At 52.6% G+C, this 22,367-nt stretch overlaps 1 protein-coding gene across 1 annotated transcript in view; it reads right to left on the bottom strand.

Annotated features, from left to right (window-relative positions):
- The window catches only part of CHST13 (carbohydrate sulfotransferase 13), a 31,815-nt gene extending 10,582 nt beyond the window's left edge, over window positions 1-21,233 (bottom strand). The window contains exon 1 of the mRNA XM_074878854.1: window positions 21,101-21,233. Coding sequence (XP_074734955.1) covers window positions 21,101-21,194 — 94 coding nt within the window. The 5' untranslated portion in view covers window positions 21,195-21,233. The remainder of the gene's footprint in view (window positions 1-21,100) is intronic.
- Window positions 21,234-22,367: the final 1,134 nt, after the last annotated feature.

Genomic DNA, 22,367 nt, shown 5'->3' with positions numbered 1-22,367 from the left:
CTACCCAAAATGATCAGTCTGAGTGTTAATTACATCCTGTGACTCCCAGAGGGTGAGTGGGATAGTTGCTTGTTTGTACTGTAGGAAGTCCCAGCTCTCAGGGCAGCCCCTCTTGGAAAGGGGATGATCTCTCTCAGACTGAAAAAAAAGCTCTGAACTTGGTGGAGGTGGGGTGTGAATCCAAAATTCGTCACGTCACATTAGTGATGGATTCACATTTGTGACGGACTCTGGATCTGAACACAGGTCACTGGTGACACGAATGGACTGCCTGGCACACATGGCATGTGTGCAGCTGAATGGCGTTCACAGAAGAAAGAAGAATTTACAGCGGGAAACAAATAAGAACAGTACTACCCTGTTTTATCAAAAGGGGAAACGACACACAGAGCTCCACAGTGTAAAGAGATCAGCACTTGCTTTAAATCAGTCACTGGAAGAGCCAGAAATAAGGACTTGGATCTCTTTGTGGGCACCGCAGTGAGCTTCTCCAGACTTTGCTGACTCCTCTCTGGCACCTGTCACGGGCGATGAGTGAGTGCATCAGTCATGGCAGCGATGGCTCGCTCGGCCCTGCCTGCACAAACGCGGCCGTGCTTCACGAAGACAGGCTCCTCGCTATTAAAATGACTGCACCCAGGAGACCCGGAGAAGAATCCTGCCATCTAATTTAAGAGAGGATATTGAGCCTGCGTTATTCAAAGCCAAATGCAAACTGCAGCCACTGGCTGCTGAATCTGTCCAATTTTCGATTTTAACATCCAACAGGAAAAAAAAAAGAGAGAAGAAGAAAATAGAGCTTGACAGCAGCAGTGATAAATCCAGTTCCTGCAGTCTGAGCTCAGTTTTCCCTCCCAGTTTGATAGCAAAGCCTGGGACGTGCAGCCTGCTTGGCAGCTGGACACTTCAACTGTGTGAGGATGGTCCAGGGCACAGAGACCAAGAAATCACACATGGAAGCAGCAGTCGAGCCCCTGGGCAGCGGCCAGTGGTCCGCGTGAAGAACAGCCCTGCTTGGAAGGATCAGAGCTATTGGGTCGAACAGTGCTGGTCTCAAGGAAGCAGTTTAATTCTAGAAAGCTCTGGCTTTTATGCTTGGGCTCGTACTGGTGGAGAACACATTTGCTTCACCTAAGCACAAGAGCTGATTGTTGCTTTGTTTTTTTAAAAAGGATAGTTTTCAAAACAAAACTGATGTTTTGATGATGTGGTGATGCAGGAACCCAAACACCAAAATCCAACAGCAAACTCCAGACCCACTGACTTAACATTGCTGAAGGCAGTGACCTCTCTTTGATGGAGAAGATGACCAAATAAGCGACCGTTTGCTTTCTTGCACGCTGCGTTCAGCTGTGAAAAAGCGTGGCAATTCCAGTGTTCACGCATCTTCAGAGCGAAGGGAGCACCTCTGGGAATAAAAACCAAAACCCATGGCTTGCAAGGGAAGAGGGAACGTCCCAAAGGCTTTGGATGTGGGGCACGGGACTTGAGACCATAGTGTGGGAAATCTGGGGTGGATGGCAAACACCAGAGACCTGGCTGAGGATGCCAGCAGAGTGGCAGTGCAAACATGGGAGCTGGGGTAGAGAGCCAAGAACATCAGTCACAGCTAAGAACACTGATTCCGGAATCTGCAGGACGTGACAGGGCCCGTTCTGCCCCCAAAAGTGAAACAACAGCACGACGACTGTGTACAAAGACCTCAAGCAAGTGCTTGTTCTGCAGTGCAGCCCCAACCATTGCCCGTCTGGGCGTGCAGGGGTCAGCAGGAGAACCAGGGGGGTACACGAGGCATTTCAGACCTGCCTGGCAGCCTCCAGGCCTCTGCCAAGGGCCTGCAGGAGCTGCTGGGGCTGGGAGGATTTGGAAGGAGCTCTCTCAGGTAGCAGACCAAGTTTCTTCCTACATCACCAGAGCTGAGGTTTGCCCCCCGGACAGCTGATGGGTATCTGCACTATGTTTACACTCCAGTGGTAGGAGATTGTGCCCCCTGGGCATGCTCAGAGGTAGCGGGGCAGCATCCATGCCCCATTCTGGCAGGTACACTTGGCAGCAGAGCACATACAGGACTAAACATTTTGGGGAGACAGAGCATTTCAGGGTGAACAGCAACTTTCAGACGGGCACAAGCAATGGCAAAAAGTAGCCAGCCCTGTGGAGAACAACCAGAAGAGATGTTTTCTGATCTTTTCCCCGGGCCTCTCCCATGGACGGCACTGCTCCCCAAGCAGCTGCGTTACAGGGAAGGGGAGAGCTCAGATATCAACCTGCGATGGCCCCCACCTTGCACAGCTTCCACGTGGCAGCCAACAGATCCCTTTGGAGCGAATGCTGTGTCTGACCTCTTTTGTTCATCCTGGGGCTGCGCCAGCAAGTGGTGAGCAGGAGGAGTGACGGAGGGGAGCTGGCATCAGCTCGCAGAACTCTGTAACTAATATTTACAATACAAACATACATTTCTTGTTCCAGACCAACATCCTCCATAGCTCGGGAAATGCCCCTGCTGCCCTTCCCATCTTTGTTTCTCTTTGCATTGGTGTTTTTCTCCGCAGTTATGGCTTGTTCAGCCTGTTCTGCCTCCTGACAATGTCCTCTTGCAAGAAGCTCAGAGCAGGCACAGGTCATCATCATTCGTTCCCAGCAGCATGTGAGCAGCGAGTGACTCTCCTGTGCAGGAGGTTAGGTGGACGTGGGCAACAGGTTGCCACCTGACAGAGCTCCATGCAGCGTGGTCGCAGGCAGACCCACCGCCATCCGCCTCCAGTATTTCCCCTGCTGATGGCCAAGCCTTGGAAAAGGCTGGCTGCCTCTGCATTTCTCTCTGCTGAGGTAGAGGCGGCGTAGAGTCTGTCGGCCTGTCTCTGCTCCCTCGTTAGGGAAAGGGAATAATCCTCTGCTCTCAGTCAGGCCCCCCCCTGCCAGCTCCCCTCCTGCTGCCTGCAGCAGCGTGACAACCTGGAGCATCCTGGGGAGCAGCAGGACCTTCCCCTCGCTTGCTCCAGAGTATTTTCAGACGTTATAGCGAGCTGACTATCTAGGGACAGCCGAAAGAACTGCACAGGGTGCCCACGCGTCTGCAGCAGGACCCAGCTAACACCCTGACCCTGTACACGTCTCCCTGGAGGGATGGGCAACGGCAGCATTAGCAACAGGACCTCCACAGGGAGCCTGAGATCTGGAGCTGCTTGTACCCCTGCGAGGGTACCTGGAGCAAGTCCTTCCCAGGTAACCCAGCCAGGCTAATGTAGCATATCAGACGGGCAGGATTAGTTACCACTGTGCTCCTGCTACCTTGAGCAGGTCAGCAGGCAGGCACATCCCTGTCCCTTGCAAAACCACTGGATAAGTCCTTTAATGGCATCTCCCCATGTCACCAGCTGAGCCACAACCCTCAGGCACCGGCATGGGACCTGGAAGCTCAACTGTCCCTCTCAAACCACTGGATAAGTGTCTCCTCTCACCAGCACTGCATCCTAACTCTCAGGCTCAGAAACTGCCTCCAGGTAGCTTGGTTTTGGGCCATACAACCCTATTTTCAAGCACAGCCACCACCTGGATGTTGTCAGCCCAGTTATCCCCCATGGCAAAGCCCCATCTCCAGCCAGGTGCCATCTCTCACAGGGAGCATCGCAGCAGCTTGGCAGCTGTCACCGGTGTCACACACCCCCCCCAGGAGCACGGAAAACCAAAATAACATCTGTTCTTGCAGGGATGGGGAGTAAAACACACACCTGAGCCTGAAGCTCATCTGCTTGTCCATCAGAGGGCTTAACGAAGGGTATTTACTCTCTCTTACCATTACAAGACTGCTGCTATGGGTTTGTATAAGGCACTTCCCCAGCGGCACCCACACGACACAGTGGGCTGGAAAACATCTACCTGCTCACTTTGGGGCTGAGCAACAGGTCATTGGAAGTTTTGGCTCAAGTGGTGCAACACACCCATGTTTAGAGGTCCTGCTGAATCAGCCAAGCACAGGATCGTGCCCAGAGACACCCTGGTACCAGCAGCCCAGCCTGCTGGGACTGCTCCCCACGGGAAGGGGGAATGATCCAGACAGCAGTTCACGTGGTTCTGACTTCACACTGTTTCATTCAGCAGAAATTCAACCAACCGAGTGACTTGAACTTGGCTGGATCAGACAGAACCAAGTCCCAGCAGCATGGGGATGCTTGAAAGCTTAGCTCAGGCTTTTTCCCCACTGCTACATATTTTCTACCATCCTCCCTAGCCCTTTTGAAACAGCCAAACCAAATAATTAACCCCCCCTCCCAGCCTCCACTCACCTCCCAGCACTTAGAAATTGCAGAGGGCTAAACAGAGATGCCTTGCGAGGAGGTTACCCACAAAGCTGAGGGAAAAAAACACAAAGAAAAGCAGCTTGGAGGCAAACCTGAGCGGGGCAAGATAGGACATGCACATGAGGAGGTTTACCCAGAAAATAGCCTGTGAACAGGCACCATAAGCTGCAGCAGCAAAAGACAAATCTTCTCTCCCATCCGCTCAGACGGATGAACCTGCACATATTTGCACATGGGAGAAAGAGGTTTTGCAGCACCACAGGCACCAGGGTCACCTAGAAGTGATGTTTTAGCCACCATGATAAAGTAACATTTCAGGGCAAGATGAGGCAGGAATGCAGAAGAGGGATGAAGGCTGCATAATGGTCCACCCTCTTCCTCTTCTCCAGTACCTGGCTAAAACATGTCCCGTTCCTGTGGAGCCAATGGAAGGGTCCTACCAGCCCCTCTCATGCAGACTTTCCTCCCCTGGAAATCTTCTCCTTTTCCCCAAATTATCCTTTTGGCTTTCTGGGAAGCTACTTAATCATAGAATCACAGACTGGTTTGGGTTGGAAAGGACCTTAAAGATCATCTAGTCCCAACCCCCCTGTCACGGGCAGGGACACCTTCCACTAGCCCAGGTTGCCCAAAGCCCCGTCCAACCTGGCCTTGAACCCTTCCAGGGAGGGGGCAGCCACAGCTTCTCTGGGCAACCTGTGCCAGGGCCTCACCACCCTCACAGTAAATTTCTTCTTTATATCTAATCTAAATCTCCTCTCTTTCAGTTTAAAACCATTACCCCTCATCCTATCCCTCCCCACCTTTCCTGCAGCCCCTTTAAGTCCTGGGAGGCCGCTCTAAGGTCTCCCCGGAGCCTTCTCTTCTCCAGCTGAACCCCCCCAACTCTCTCAGCCTGTCCTCACAGGGGAGGGGCTCCAGCCCTCCGAGCATCTTCATGGCCTCCTCTGGACCTGCAGGTCCGTGTCTTTCTGATGTTTGTGCCCCCAGAGTTGGACCCAGCACTGCAGGGGAGTCTCATGACAGCCAACTCTCTCCTAAGGTCAACTCCAAGCAGCCACAGATGGCTCTTGAAGAGTGATGGGACACCCCATCTCCAGCCCCTGCCTCTGCTGCTGAAACACCCCCAGTACCTCCTTCCCAGCCACATTCCTCAGAAGAGGTACCTTGGGCAGTGACCTGAGGTGACACTTCTCACTTCTGAGGAGGCCCAGCTGTTCAAACCTCTTGGACAAGAGGGAAAGGAGTGTTTTCCAACCTCCTTCCACCAAAGGCACATGCTTCACAGCTACTGTCCCCTGGGGCAAACCCTTCTGCAGCATTTCCAGCCCCAAACCACACAGTTCCTACAAACACAGAGGTCTGAAGGTATCGGGGATCCCCCGACTGCACCACTACAAGATGTGCATGGGCAAGATGTCCAAGATAACTTCCTCTGGGGAGGAGATGAAAGGAGGGTGCCACCCCCTAAAAATAATACCCTTGTTTGCAGCAATCACCACCTTGCAGCTTCTCCAGAGTCCCAGGGCTGTGTGGCACAACTGGATGGTAACGGCAGCCAGGCTCCCTGGCACTAACGACTGTCCCCTTCTAGCCAAGAAACACACTCTAGAGAGGGGACAATGAGTCACTGTTTTACACGGGATAATTTGACGGACTGTACCGCTTTTAATAGGAAAAATCATTCACTATTCTTGGGATGTGCCCTGCTGGCTGGAAGGCAGCGGTCCATGGGCAAGAGCAGGACAAGGGGGCATGATGCCTCCAGGAAATGTTAATTCAGGGTGTGGACGAAGGTCCTGAGCTATTCTCTATGTGATGGATGGGAAGAGTCACGCAGAGGGCTGAGCACACGTCCTGCTCTTGTGCCAGCCAGACAAGGAATGGCCGAGCCTGCCAGAAGCAGCAGTGGTTGTGGTGAACGTCTGGGGGCGGAAACACATGGCCTCAGGGAACTGAAGTAGGACCAAAAATCCAAGCACACTTGCCTCCACCTGTGTGTGAGATCCTGGGTGTCTGTACACAGTCGTCCGCTGTCTGGGACCCTGTGCCCGGGGGCTGACGCCACGGCAGTGCCCATGGCATGATGCATCGGGGGACTGAGTGGCAGCAGAGCTGCATCACCTTTCTGTCTGATATTGGGACACTGACACCACCCACAAAGTGCAAATTACTCGCAGCATGGGGCCCTCACACACAGAAAGCTGAGGACAGACAGGCGTAGGGACAGCCCAGGAGCCTCGGGCGTATTAAATACCCTCACATGGTTTCCAGCCTGCTGGCATAAGGCAGCTGGATGCTCCCTGTTTCCTTGGTGCGGGGCTGCAATGCCCCTTGTCCAGGACTGTCGCCTGCCCATGAACATTTCCATGCTCGACAGCTCATGCTGGATGCAATAAAACTGCAGGTACGGGGCATTTGGCCTCCAGTGCAAAGTGCCACTGGCACTCAGTGCCACCAGGCTTCAGGTTTCTCAGTCTGGAGCCAGCTCAACACAAACACATCGACTTTCATAGGAAAATGCCTCAGCCCAGCCTCCCAAATGCTGTGGCAACCTTTGTAGGGCAGGCAATGCCATGGTGCCAAGGGACGATGGCAGACGCCTCCTGAATGGCTGGTGAGACAGACGCAGCAGCCTTGCAGCCGACCTGACCCCCCCCTTCCAAACCTCAGTCTCCTGCTGGCTGTCCCCCTTGTCATCTCCTTTTAGTATATTCTCTTCCAGCACAAACATGTCCCAACCAACATCCTAACCAAGAATCACACCTGAACAGAATCACAGAATCACATCGGATGGAAAAGCCCTTGAAGCTCCTCCAGTCCAACCATGAACCTCACACTGACCATTCCCAACTCCACCAGATCCCTCAGCGCTGGGTCAACCCGACTCTTCAACCCCTCCAGGGATGGGGACTCCCCCCCTGCCCTGGGCAGCCCATTCCAACGCCCAACAACCCCTTCTGCAAAGAAATCCTTCCTAAGAGCCAGTCTGACCCTGCCCTGGCGCAGCTTGAGGCCATTCCCTCTTGTCCTGGCGCTTGAACAGGGCTTTCTGGCAGCTCACACACAGGGTTGGCATGGCCGTTACTACAGAAATGTGACAATAAAACCTATTTCATGTCATCACCCCCTTTTCCACTGAAAGGGTCCAGAAAATACCCCTCCAATAGGCAGGTTCTTTACTCTCATTCCTCAAGGTCTGCTGTGCCTTCGGCACAGACCATGGCTGGAGACAGGGTGCTGGCTTTAGTTTGAAGAAGAGAAGGCTGAGGGGAGACCTCATCACTCTCTACAGCTCCCTGAAAGGACGTTGTAGAGAGGTTGGTGCTGGTCTCTTCTCACAGGTAATTAGTGACAGAACAAGAGGGAATGGCCTTAAACTGCAACAGGGGAGGTTCAGAGTGGACATCACATTTCACAGAAAGAGTGGTCAGAGAGTGGAATAGGCTGCCCAGGGAGGGGGTGGAGTCACCATCCCTGGGTGTGTTTAAGGGTCGTTTAGATGAGATGTTGGGGGATGTGGTGTAGGGGAGAACTTTGTAGAGTAGGGCTGGTGGTTGGACTCGATGATCCCGAGGGTCTTTTCCAACCTGAATGATTCTGTGATTCTGTGGGTGAGATCAAGCCTGCGTGCCCATTCAACACCCTCTAGGATGTGGGAAGGGCGGCCAGCGGTCCAATATTCAGAGTTGTTTGGGTTTTTTTTCCAAATCACTAAAAAAGAGGGGTGTCTGCTGAAAGCCCTCCAAAGAAACACAGCAAGCACTGCTGAGTATGTAATCTCCACTGTCCATTTCTATTAATCCTCTTACAGATTTATCAGGAACTGGAAGGCACGGTGCTGACTTTTCACCATCCGAGGCATGCCGGCGCTCCCAGCCACGGCAAAGCTAGCGTGACCCTGTGTGACCCTTCAGAGGGGCACTTCCCAGCAGGCTGCTGGAGCACTTGCACGTCAAAAGAGACAATGGACTCGTGTGTGTGCTTCTCTTCTCATGCCTGGACGACAAACCCAGCCCACAGAGCTCCGTGTTTGCGGTGCAAACTCAGCACTCTGCAGTTAACGCTGGAGCTGAGAGATGATTTAGCATTAATGGGTCTGCTGCCAGCTCCGTCTTCCACATGCTGTACACAACTGCTCCGACAGCAGCCACAAAGGCGGCTGGGAGGTTTGAGGGGGTGTCATCAGATGTAGGTATTTTTTTAAGCTGCTACAAAAAGAACATTAAACTCCTGACGTGAGATTGGGTCTGAACATCTTGCACTAGTTTAGATTTCTACTGCCTGTCACACACACTGGGCAGGAAAATAATTATCTTTTTAACTTTATTTTTTGCCTTTTCTTTTCCCTCCCTAACAGAAGACTGCTCAGCCTTTAACAACAGCCTGGGAGAGACTCCTGACACCTGAAATCCCTGGTCTGTCCAGGCTTCAGCCAGATGACTCCTGTTGAGGGAATGCTGGCCGTACCCAAGCCAACGCAGGGACTGGCAGTTGCTGGTTCCAGAAGCACTGTGATTAGAGATCCAGCTGCTGCACATGCTTTAAAACCACTTGAGCATTACTCTTGATCCTCAAGATCCTGGGAGGTTTACTTAAGAAGAAGTTATTGCCATTGCCATTAGGAAGATATTAAAATTACATACGGAAGCTCCTTGTTTTCTCTGAAGCTTCATAAAAGCTCTTTCCTCTCTTGACTCATGCTTCTCTCACAGCTTACTTTGCCTTTGTGTTTCTGAAGGTAATTTTTCTTCATTTCTCAGTGTCACCAGCCATACCCAGGCACAGTGTTTGGCACAGCTGGTCCTTGGCTGTGTGGCTCCCTCCTCTCCAGAGATGGGGATGGCTCAGGCTCTGTTTTTCAAAGGCTTTCTTATTCCAATTTACTTGAGTCAAGGATCAGCCAGGGAAACTCTAATCAAGTGATGGAAAAGGGTGACAGCTATAGGATTAGCTCACAATAAATCATGCAGAAAGGGAAAGAGAGAATCCAGCTGCTTCAAGCAACCTGCCAAATGCCACAGCATCGTCTGTGGGGCTCGGAGCAGGAGCAGAGCCAACAGCAGCTGGTCTGGACGCTCTGTCCCATTCAGAGGTTCTTCCTAAACCCTCAGGTCTCCTCAGTGGCAGGCGGCTCTGGTCACCTGGCACCAGCCTGAGGCAGATGTCAGGAAGGTTTAAAAGCAGGATCACAGGCGTTTGAGGTGGGGATGTATTTCGCTGGGGCAACAGGCCTAGCTCTCTGCTGTCACAAGGATTGCAATTAAGATCTTTATAGGAAACAGAAAATTAACAGTATCCAGCAGGAATACGGCCTCTGTGAGCAAATAAAGTATCTGTGCATAAGTACCATGCAACCTTCTGTTTTCTAATGGTTAATTCCTCTTACAAGCCAAGCTAGAAGCTTTCCAAGAGCAATTTCTCTTTCCCATTACGCCTGTCGCTCTCCTGGCCCCAGCTGGCTGCTTGCATATATAATGCAAGCCTGAACTGCCAGCATTTCCATTCCTTGTCAATAAACTCCTCCTTTCCAGTCTGCTGCTCGACAGGAATTGCAGCAGAAGGGCTTGGGCTGGCAGTGCCAAGGCAGAGATCCCTGCCGGGATGCACAGGGGCTGATTTTCAACTGGTGAGACTGCACCAGAAACCCACCTCTCCCCTGCACACCCGCACGCTGCCGTGGTGCCCGTACCCCCGCACGCTCCCAGCGCTGGGGCAGGCTCAGGCAAGCCACAGCTGCAGAAAGCTCTTGGGCTCAGACAGCAGCATGGGTCTACCAAGCCAAGAGCCCATCTGCACCAGCCTGCTGTCTTCTGCTCAGCTGCTGAGGCCGCGGCAGGCCAGGGGACCAGGCTGGACTTGCTCAAAACCTGCCCGCCCTCAGGTCTGGTTCAGGCAGATGCTGTTTGTGCCCTCTGCACACAGGCTACCTGCACACACACAAGAAGAAGAAGTCTCTCTAGTGTCATACGGCTCCACAACTTGCCTGCTGAATGTGTTTCAAGCCATCCTGTCAGCTCCACGCATCTGGAATTGATGAAAGCCTCAACAAGCAGATCTTGGAGAAAAATGCACACTCAGCAAGCTCTTCCCAACACAGCCACTCCCTCCCCAGCTCTGCTTCACGGCTCTCACCCCTCTGCTCTCGGTGGAGGCAGCCGAGGGTCTGTGTCCTGCCTTTCTAATTGGCAGCGGGTCACTAACCTGTGAGACTCACTACCCCGAGATACAGAATGAGAGGCTTTACAATGGGGTGAAGAGATGCATGAGCTGGCAGAGGAGGTAATTAGAGCCTGCTGGAGACTAGGGAAAACCATCTCCAGTGCATAACTTCCCATCACACAGCTCCTTGTGCCTACTTCTGCTGCATTTAGCAGTGGGCATTGCCTGAAGCCACCAAAGAGCCTTGTCTCCCCAGTCAGCATCTTTAACAGGGGATACAAACATCTCCAGTGTCACTGCAGCACCGAGATGCAACAGATCCAACATCACTGGTAGCAACTTGTCCGAGTGGTTGTTGGATTTATCTCCTTGTTGCCGGTCAGGCCCTGAGAATGGCTGTTAGCAGCAGGTGCTCTGCTGCTTCCTTTTTACAGGGAACGATCAAGGTCTAATGGAGACCTCAGGAAGAAGGGAACTGGGAGACTTGCACCTACACCCACCCAGCAGTTCATGGGCAGCTGGAGCAAAACTTAAGTCAGCCTTGAGTCTCACGGCACCTGCGTCTGCTGATCCTATTAAGCTAAAGGAGAATCAATCTCTCTGATACTGCCAGGAGTAAACCTGGAAAAGACCCAACTGTGAATGTGCTACCCCGCACCCTTGCCAAAAGGAACTGCAGATGTGTGCAGGACTGAACTCGCCACCCTCCCGTGCCACGGAGAAACACGACCGTGCGGAGACGCTGCCCACGGCTGGGACAGGCGAGCAGAGCCGCTTGCAGGGCATCACGACAAGAACAGGGATGGGGAATTCCTGAGGAGCTTCTGACCTCCAATTAGCTTGCACTAATTTCCCAGATCCATGCCTTGAAGGAAGCCCTCTGCAACAGGGGAGCCAGCCCCAGAGACACCCACACGCAGTGGCTCCGGACAAACATCACCTTTGAACCCCATGTCAATATTACCTGTGTCCCTGCAAGGTCAGTAATTCACGGCGCAGAGCAGTGAAGCAACATCTGGCCAGAGCAGGCTCGGGTCAGGTTTCACGCTCACGGTGAGGCTGCAAATCCACAGGGAGAGCAGCACTCCCAGAGAGACCACTCCGAGGGACGTCTCAAACCCTCTCCCCACACGGAGAGCAGCCGGGACGTGGAGGGATATTAATCAAGTGGCATTTACAAAGAGAAGAGTAAGCTGTGAGCAAGTGCTGTGCCAGGACTCGTGGTCCCAGTGTCCCTCCATACCACAGGGGTGACAAGGGATGGGAAGAGACCCACGGGCCGCAACATGCCTTGTGCAAGGCTGTGCAGGTCCAAAATGTTCAACAGCACATCTCCACGCACACACACCACAGCGCCCATGTGCTGTGCCCGGGCTTGGGGCTTGCTGACCTGCCACGTGAGCCACTACGGAGACAGTGCCACCTTCAGAAGAGACTTTTTGAGGAGAAAGCAACTTCAAGTCCAGCTGGTTAATACTCTGGGGGAGTTTATGAAAATTAAGTCCCGTTATGAAAAAGCTGGGTCTCACCAGCACCGGGGCCTTCTCCAGCACAGCGGGTCTCAGCACCTGTGCTCAGCCACAGTTGGGTTACACGGCCACAAAACAGACTCACGTGAACATGACACCAGACCCGGATCTGGGGCAGGGTGGTTTGCAGCATCTTGCAGCTTGGAGAGCCCAGCTGTGAGTCAGGACGCTCCCGCCACTGCGCGGGGAAGGACCAGAGACTGCACAGGGTGGTGTATGCAACTGGGGCAGCCAAAGTAGGCAAACACTGAATCCACGTGCACTCGCACCCTCAAAACCAGGCCCTTGACCATTTTTAATACCAAATGGTGATTTTCATCTCAGCACAGAGCTGCCAAAGGATGTGGGTTATGCGGGCAGGCTTTCCTGCATGGGTAGATGGTGACAAGCTGCCTTGGTTGCGGATGTAGCTGCCGAACTCAAGGGTGTCAGAGCTGCCGCAGGGAGAAAAACTGCTTTCTTCTCCCAGCAAAGACCAACTCTCAGCTCTTCCCAACCAAATTCCCATCAGTCTGCCTGCCCATAAATTTACAACCGTTTTATCTAATCAAAGCTCATCCAAATATTAAGAGCTCAGGGGCACTATGGGGAAAAGAGGAACGAGCAGCCAGGCCAGCCAGCCTGTTCCTCTGCCAGGCTGCAGGAATTTCCCACTGGATGGCTCAAGGCTGGACACCTCCGTGTCCTAAAGCTAAACCTGCTCAGTGCCATCCCAGCAAGCTAAATGGAATGGATTTGTGCAAGCTGAACAGATTTTGAATTCCTTCTCCAAGGCAAGGGAGGTCTATCTACAACCAAAATTCAGGGGTTTTGCAGATCTTCACTTCTGAGCCTCTGAAAAGTGGGAGCTGGAAAGGGTTGCGAGGCAGGGATCTTCAGAGAGCATATTCACGCCAGCCACCCCAGTAAGGGCCTGGGAAAAATAAAACTTGCTCGATAGCGTTCAAAATAAGTATCAGGGGAAGGCTTAGCTTCCCTCACACTGACCTGTCCGCCAGCAAACCAACATGAAGATGTCCCCACACCCACAGGTCCTGCCGGGCTGCGGGGGTCAGCAGGACAGCGCCAGGTTCAAGATGGGTCTCCAATGGCATGGCCGGGGTCCAGATCCCACGCAGTGCTCTCTCCACCAACTTTTCATACTGAAAGGCCTTATTTTAGGCAGCAGCCCAGGGCGAGTCACAGCGAAGCCTGGGGCTGACGCTGAGACTATTTGCCAACTGCAGGGGAGCGCGCGTGCGTGGGGCACTGCGGTGTGTTTGCTTTTTGCAATCGCTGTCCTGTCTGCAGGGCTCAGGTTGGAAGCACACTTCAGAGCACGACTGTACTGCGCCAGATCCAGCCCAGCCAGAGCGGAGCAGAAATTTAGGGGCTGTTAAATGGTGGGGTGACAGCTGAGGATATTAGCCGCTGCAGGTTCATCTGGCTACTAGGTCTCCTTGGCTTGTTTGGCTCCATGCAGAGGGGAAGAGGCACTGGTGGCTGCTGAAATCAGCGGTGCTGCCTCCAGCAAAGACGTCCCAGTGCCTGGCTGGTGCTGGTGCAGCCCCCAGTTGTTGACCAGCCAGCACCTGCCTCTCCTGACACCACCAGGCTTGCAGTGGCAGCGTGGGCTATCACTTCTGCACAGGACGCAAGTCACACCCTGTCCTTTGGCTCCCCTTCCCCTCCTTGTTCTCATGCACGCTGCGTGCTCCCCCAGAGCATCACGATCTCCTTCCAACACAAGAAACAAAGCACCGTCTTTGCTCCCTGGCTCGTTAAAATTATAAGAGAAACAAAATCAAACCACATGACCCAGTGCTACCTCATCCACTGGGTGATCTGTGAAGGACGTGCAGAAAGAGTTTATCTGAGCAGCTCCTGGGGATACAGAGCAACTCTTTCTTCCCACCTTTGCCCATGCAGGGCTTTGACTTAGACTGAAATTTTGGCTCCCCAGTGGAAGCCATGGGCAATTGGGAAATGGAGATCAGAGCGAGTCCAGGCTGCAGATGAGACATTTGGGGGTTGAACCCTATTTATCAGAGCTCTACAACTCTGATATTGGATTGGATAATCTGATTATTGGATAATCTACTGGAGTTACATGGGGTGCAAACCTGCAACAGAGCAAAAACTGGGCTAGCTGTGACAGCCAGCCATGAAGCAAGGATCCTGGCATCTGGAGACATCCCCACAGGGCAGCATGTGTAGGGTGCATTTAGCAACACCTCACATCATCTAGCCCTGCTGGGAGGATTCTACTGCCAAGGGGGCAGTTGTACTTGAAGAAGGGTAAAATTAAAAGATCCATGTGAAACAGTGGGGAAATCGCAGAGGGCTTGTAGTTGGATATAGACCTGTCCTAAAGCTGCAGATCCAGACAGGAGACAAGAGACAGGGTTTACAGCAGTTGCAAGCTCTGCAGATGCAGGCACCTATGTGGGAGAGGGCAGACTGGTCTGAACTGGAGAGCAAAGGCTGGGAATACAGGTTCAAGTCTCCCCTGACACAACTCCCCTCCACCCATGAATGATTTTATTGGGGGGGGGGGGGGGAAATACCCCCAGCCCTTAGGGTAGCCCTGTTCTCAGCATCAGTGCAAGCTGGGCAGGACCTAGGCATGGCGATGTTCATCCCAGGCCTTTCAGGCAGCTACTCGGTGAGATGTTCCCTCCCTCTCAGACTGCTAATAGCCTTTAACTGCCTTTTAACAAGGAAAGTTTTTGGGCATTTGCCCAGCTGTGCCTCAAAGCCTCAATGTGAAACATCCCCCCCTTGGCCCCACAGAGGTATTTGAGGAGTTAAGCTCTTCTTTGGGTACTCAGCTCCGAGGGGGAGTAATGGGAGTTAAGCACCTAATGCCTTTGTAGTTTCTTGGCTTCTGATAGCTAGTCCTGGGCAAGACAGCTGTGTTTGCACTGGGATTAAGATGGAGGGTTTGTCATGCTCTCCATTCAGATGCTTGCGGGCAGCAAGGACCAAGAAAGAAAATCCAGCACGTAATAAACCCCAGCACCCCCAGGAGCGCCCCAGCCCCTGTGTGAGCACTCAGTCTCCCAGCCTCAGCCCTGACTGATGATCACCAGAAGGTCCTTCCTGCACCAACACAGGCAAAGGTCCTGCTGCTCCCAGAAGATGTTTTTGTGGAGCCCTTTTTGCAGCATAAATAGAAGTGTTGGGGCTTTGGGAGTGGGGACAAAGCAGAAAGTGCAGGTGTAACGTGCTGCTAGAGAGAAACAGCCGGGCTGGGATGCCAGAGGGATGCGGGGCTGGCAAAAGCTGGATCCACCTGGCAAGCCACCGAGACGTGAACCTCTCCTGCAGGCACAGAGTTAACTCCAGGCGTGCTAAGCCCCCTCCTTCCCCCTCCCAAAGCTCTCGCATGTATCAGAGATTCTCAGGAAACTGTAGAAAGCCAAGAAGGACTAGAGAAAGCATTCCTCATGAAAAGCCTGGCCCTTGGGAGCAGATGGGCTTCATTACTTCCCTGCTCTCAGCGTTGGACCGGGTAGATTTTTCTACCACGACAGGTCACAGCTACAGCATGTCACGTCTTCTTCAAACCTGGCAGATCTGAGCCTTGCCCAGTGCCTTGGCTGACAAATGTTTCTGTACTTTGAGCACTGGCTCCTTGAAGGGCAGTGGCTGCATCCTGGGCGTCACAGCGTTGCGACTGAGAATTTGAGCCGGGCAAAACTGCCTCACGACAAAAGCAAACAAAACAGAAAAACTAACACCACCTCAGAGGGCATCTTAGATTTCACATCCCTGCCCGCGCTTGCAGCGTTAGCCAGGGTGAAGGCAGCGTAGTCCTTGTTATCTGGAAGGCTGAGGACATGTGTCAGCCAGCTGCAAACATGACCCAGTCTCAGACAGCCTTCGCTGGCCGAACTGCGCTCACGTCCCAAGGCAGCTCCTGAATTTCAGCCTGAAAATACCTTTAAACAATGGGGAGGAACTGAGGTCTGAAACAGGCTCTTTCCTGTTCTGAAAAAAAAAACCAACCCTGGTTTGTAAGAGTCTTCTCTATCTAAGTGTGTCTCTATATATATCTAAGTATCTCTGTTCAGGCGAGGTCTAGGTGCATTTGTAGGTTCAGGGACTGCAGCTCTGAGGGACTTCAGTCAAATCACTTATAAACTCTATAACCTCTTGTCCCTCCCTGAAGGGACAAATCTTTAGGTACAAGGATGGAGCTGACTGAGAGTTCACAAAAGCAACCGGAGACTTTGGATGCATAGCTCAGAAAACCTGAAGGGCCAGATTTGCAATGATCAGAAGCAACAGCTTCTCTAGGACCTGCTGAGAGATGCTGGGTTGGGCAAAAGAAACCATCCCAAAGTCGGCAGAGGGTGGTGGCAATGGGTATCCTCCACATCCACCTTGGGCTGCTAACCACACCAAAATGATGAGGCACCATCTCCTGCCTGCCATACGTGCTACGTGTGGTGGTGTGGCTGCTGGCACTGCTGCTCATCCTCCTGTAACACCCCAATTCTGCTCTCTCAGGCTGGGGAAGTGGTACCTCCACTCCAGGAGTGGCTGGAGGACACCTTGCTCTAACACTGCCCAGAGGAGATCCAACTGGTTGATGCAGGAGCAGATAAGGCTGGAGAGAGGAATCTTGCTTCTTCCCCACTCGTAAACCTTTCTGGAGCAGCATCACAACCTTGGCACTACTACGATCCTGGTTCTGGTATCGCTCCTTGTGAAAGATTCAGGTCAAAGGCTGAGTATGTCTAACCCGAAAAGGCCTACGAAGCCCAACAACTCATGCTGATAGTAGGTCATGGCAGAACATGGGGAGCGCAGAAGCCAGCGTTAAGCAAGTGCTGCTAAAAAGGCATAAGATGCAACAGCTGGATGCTGCAGTCGGACAGCACTGGAGGAGAAATAAAACAGCATTTTGAGATTGAGGGTTTTTCCTTCTTCCTTATTGGAGAAGGTGATTCAGTGCTGGAACAAACTAGAAACAACAGGAAGTGGAGCACTCCCGTCCCGCAGGCTGCCGCTGAGCAAGGTCTGCTTTTGTCCCCCCAGTCACCTCCAGTCACTGGACTGGACACAGGAAGGATGGGGCAAGAACAGAATAGCCCGGCTCTTATGCAAGGCTCTCTTGGGATCAGACTGAATGACCTCACCCTCCCTTCTTGCCTCAGGCTTCCAAAGGTGCCTCTTCCTCCAAACACTTCTGAGATTGCAAGGGGATTTCTTCTCAAATAACACTGTCAGAGATAGAAGCCTCGAGAGGGGGAAGGTTATGTAAAACACTTCGCATAGCACCCAGTCGCCTCTCATGGGGAAATACGTTCTTCTGGGATGGAGGAGCTGCTTATTAACTGCTTAGGAGACTGCAAGTTCATGCACATATCCCTCTGGCCCCTCAACAGCAGCCTGAAAACTGCCAGCTCTCTGGATGTCAGCACAATTTGCCTACTCACAGTCTCCCCAAAAGACCTATCATCAGGGTGACCCCATAGCACTTTTAATTAAGGTCATCACCTCACCACCTGCCACTCACCTCCGTCTACCTCCTTCAGACGCTCTCCCCTCCCTCTACCCCACATCTGTACTAACATACTCATCCCCAGCTCCCCCACTGTTGCTAAAATCACAGAATCATCTCGGTTGGAAAAAACTTTGAAGATCATCTAGTCACCTGGCGCAGCTTGAGGCCATTCCCTCTTGTCCTGTTGCTTGTTCCTTGGTTCAAGAGACTCATCCCCCCTCTCTGCACCCTCCTTTCAGGGAGTTGTAGAGGGCCAGGAGGTCTCCCCTCAGCCTCCTCTTCTCCAGACTAAACCCCCCCAGTTCCCTCAGCCGCTCCCCATCAGTCCTGTGCTCCAGCCTCAAGCTGCGCCAGGGCAGGGTCAGACTGGCTCTTAGGAAGTATTTCTTTGCAGAAGGGGTTGTTGGGCGTTGGAATGGGCTGCCCAGGGCAGGGGGGGAGTCGCCATCCCTGGAGGGGTTGAAGAGTCGGGTTGACCCAGCGCTGAGGGATCTGGTGGAGTTGAGAACGGTCAGTGTGAGGTTCATGGTTGGACTGGAGGATCTTCAAGGGCTTTTCCAACCGAGATGATTCTGTGATTCTGTGATTCAGAAGATGATGACGATCATGCTGAGGCCAGGCAGGCTCTCCTGGGTGCTGTGGGTTGACCCCAGTACAACCAAGTCACCCTGATGGACCACGTCACTCCCAGCACCAAGCTGAGATGGGGTGAGGGTTGCCCAGGAGCTGAGTGTACCTGCCCACACCACTGGTTCAGATGCAGGAGGGCCTGGGGGTGCTGAAAGATGCTCCAGCCAAACCCCGTAACTCCCCACTGCCTCGGCCACGTGTCTGGGAACCTGGAGTGAGACAGCTGAAGGCCAACAGGACAGGCAGGACATCACCGTCCCGAAGCGAGCAGGGGACAGTCCACGTGCTGCAGCTGCACCCCACGGCCAGGGTCAAGGCCTACAGCCCCCGCAGCCGTGCACTGGTCCAGCCAGCAGCAAGACAAGCCAAAGCAAAGCAGTCAGGGGTAGGAAGCCAATGCAAGCTCAAATCCACATGCGGCTGCTCTGAGACTTGTCTCACCTCTCCTGAGTGCCAGTGAGGTTGGCAAACACACCCGAGCCCATTTCTGCCTCCGGGATTCTGCCACCGACTTCAGTACAAACAAATTCAGCCCAGCACTGAAATAACCAACTCAGCGACATTTAGGAGCAGAGTTATTTCAGCACACACTGGTGTGTGGGTGTTCCTAGGGCAGAACAAGAAAGCCTTATTTCAGCACACCCATGATGTTCAGCGTAAACCGTTCCAGCCCACAACTGCCCCGATGGAGTTAAAAGTGGAAAACCCAACCGGAGGAGTTAATTCCCGCTCCCTGAGCTGTGCGAGCCCTTAGCACGCTCAGACTTAAAGGTTTCTGGATGTATCATTTGTCCCCCCTCGCCTTGTCCTGGTCACAGGATGGTTGGGTCTCCGTGTGCTGTTAGCAAGGATTAATCCAGCACGTTACACGTAACGGACTGTGGGTGGCCCAGGAAAGGCGACCTGCTGAATCCTGCTAAAGATGGAGAAAAGGATCTGAGTGCTCCTGGGGGAAACTCAGGGCACTGCTGCTTTTTCTAGCATTTTTCTTCATTATTATACAGAAACCAAATGACACCAGACAACTAGAACTCCAAATAACCTCAAGGCAACCATCGCTTTAAAGATGACATTTTTGTCTGCAGATTGTTTACCTATTTCTTTTGTAACTTCCAAAATCCAAGTAATTGGCCTCAGTTTGCTCTCCTTTGGGATGGAAAAAAAAGGAAAAAAAAGCAGCAATTTTTAGCTTGCTGCTTTTCTGTATATGGCAATGACCTTTCCTCTGCTAGTGCGAGTTTTCACAGAACTAAAGAGGAAAGGAACTGTAAACTGAAAAATAATAAGGGAAAGAAATGGCACAAAAATGAAGGCTGGACCCAGGGGGACAACTGTGTGGCTAGAAAATAACCAGATTTTAGAGAACATGAATATCACTTTAACTCACCCCTTTTGTGAACGTTAAGCAGCAAATCTGCGGAGGGTTTTCACCACCCTCGCACAGGGGCTTCCACTGAGTGACAACCGCCGCCGGTTTCCACCAGCTGAGGATCCCTACCCCAGACCTCTCACCATCTGCAAGACCTTCCGAAAATCACACTCCCACCAAGGCGACAGATCTGCAGCCTACTAAGGGCGTCGCATTTCCCAAAGCCTCGGGGAGTGTTCCAGACCCGAAATTCCCCCAAAACCCTCGTGAGATGCCATCGGTGTTACCGTCACCTGCTTTGCTCTGACCTGACGGGAACTCGGCGCGAAACTGCGTTGAGATCATGCAAGGGATTAAAGTCAAGTAAGCATAGGAAGTTCTGCTGACTCAGACATGCAGAAGTCTCCTTTTGAAAACCAGAGTCCTGAAAAGAGCCACATTTTCCAGTCAAATACTAGAAAGCGAATCCAATGTAAAAGGCAATCGTCTCTCTGTTAGGAGTCCTGGAGATCAGCGCCGATTCCGCGCTGCACTTTTTACTGAACAGTCCCAATACTAAATAAGATGCATATATCGTTTCTTTAAAAAAAAAGGTTACTAAGGAATACAACCCTGATTGCGATCTTCTGGGATTACTGAATTCATTTGACAAACTTCACATGCTCTTCTAGAAATAACAAACGCTTGCCGAAACCTAATTCCTTTTCAATCTTATTCAGCCAACAAGTTAAGCCTTTTTTTTTATTATTTTTAGGAAAAAACACATTAAAGTGATGGAGCGGCCCCTATAAAAGGAAAATTGCATTTCATTTAGTCCGCACTGATAAAATTCCACTACCATTTCAGTCAAATCAGTCTTCTGAATTTTAAGATGCAACTTTAAAGGCCCCATTGATGGATTGCTGCTGTAATCAGAAAACATTAGTACATTGTTAAAACTACAGGACTTACTCAATAACGTCTCTTAGGAAAGAGGAGCTAATTTCCCCAAAAGAGCAGAGAGCCGACAGGGAAATAAATAACCCCTCCAGTGCAAAACGGTTTACATTTTCGGTCTGAATTGTTTCCCAATGTGGAAGATACTTCTAAGAGCACATACTAAAGAAGTCCCTTGAGCAATTCAACCAGTTTTCCCGGGGGTTTTAGTGACCGTGGGTGTGAAAGAGGCACTCGTGGGACAGAGGCAGCTCCTCTTACCTGTCCCAACCCCGGCGCAGCCTCGCAGGGGCTGCACGAAGCTGGAAGGTGATTTCTCGCCCCGTCTCCCCGCTGGCCGCAGGGACACGGGACGGGCCAGTCACCCCAAAGCCGCTTGCTTTTAAAACGAAACACGAAATTTCACCGCAAAACACCAGCGCTGCGGCGGCGAGGCGCTCACAGATAGCGAGCAAAAGCAACCAACAACTTCCCTGCTCTCGGCCGAGAAACGGCCCCCAACGCGCCCCCCAACTCCCGCTCCCCCCGACGCCGGGGTGACATCGCGGGTGACATCGGGGGTGACATCGGGGGGCGGCCGGGGGTGACCTCGGGGGTCGGGCCGGGGGTGGGGGGGAGGGAGCGCGGGCAGCCGTGGCCGCGGCGCGGAGCGGGGCTGGGGGGGGCCCGGCGGACCCACCTGGGTTGAGGCTGCTCTGGAAGTAGAAGACGCCGAGCAGGAACGAGCCGAGGCAGGCGGCCAGCGCCAGCCGCGGCGCCCGGCTCCGCCGCATCCTCCGCCGCGGCCCGGGCCCGCCGAGCGGCCCCCGCCGGCCCCCGCCGCTCCGCGCCCCGCCCCGCCCCGCTCCGCGGCCGCGGCCGCCTCGCCTCGCCCCGCCGCCGGCAGGAAGTGACACCGGCGGGGGAAGGGGAACTTCGCCCCCCGAGTGCCCCGGGGCTCGCCCCATCCAGCCCCGAGCAGCGGCGGGGGGGGGATCCCCGGGGCGGGGGGTCCCGTCCGCACCCCCGCCGAGGCTGGGCAGCTCCTGGCAGGGGCAGGGCGAGCGGCTGGGGGCTGCCAGGGCTCGGCAGTTGCTGCTGACTTTTCTCAGCGCTTTGGGTACTTCCTAAGCATCCCCAAGTTTCGTGGCCTTAAAACCGCTTTTTTTTTTTTTTTTTTTTTTTTTTTTAAAAATTGATTTCGCTTTTGGCTAACCCCCCGGCCCTGCAGACTTTGAAGGCATTGACACAATGAAATATAGACGCAAACCGTTGACCAAGTTGGAAACTTAAGATTGGATCCAGCTGCTCTTGGGCTCCAAAAGGAGTTTAGAAAGCAAAGCGGGGTCCACTCTGAACCTCATGACTCCACGGGAGAGCCCTCCTTATTCTCTGCGTCTCTGGTCTCTGTGTGAAGCACTCTAATTCGATTCTAACTCAATTTTTCTTTATATGGGTCTGCCATGCCATAATTAAGAAGATGAACCTTGCCATCAAACTTACTGAACCCTGTCAGACCACTGTTAAACTCTGTTAAAGTCCATCAAACTTATTGAACTACGCCAAATTATTATTTTACCTCAGTAAAACATATTGCTGCTTTTCTCTTTTGAGCGAGGTGTATTCCACTCATCCGTGACAGAGACTTAGTCAAATAAGGACGATGCACTCGGACAGTTTGTCTGTGGGGCCTTTGTTTCGTTTTTATAAAAATCTAATCAGTGCACTAATTCTGCATTGGACCACATTTTAGCACCTTTATTTATGGGAATAACAACTTACTTTGAACTGATTTTGTTCAGTTGGCTAACCCCCCCGGCAGACTTCAGTTGAAAGCAGTCATGCTTCTGACTAATTCGAACTCAAGCAATTAAGTTATATTATAGAAGGAGGACATAATTTTCTACTAATCTCTGCATGTTTTTGGAAAGCAAGGGCGCAGAGCTCTCTTACGGCATCCCTTAACC

This window comes from Strix uralensis, chromosome 10 (assembly GCF_047716275.1).
Source record: "Strix uralensis isolate ZFMK-TIS-50842 chromosome 10, bStrUra1, whole genome shotgun sequence".
In the NCBI taxonomy this organism is placed as follows: Eukaryota; Metazoa; Chordata; class Aves; order Strigiformes; family Strigidae; genus Strix; species Strix uralensis.
The sequence above is the reverse complement of the archived record's forward strand: the minus strand, read 5'-3'. Positions and strand labels throughout refer to the sequence as shown.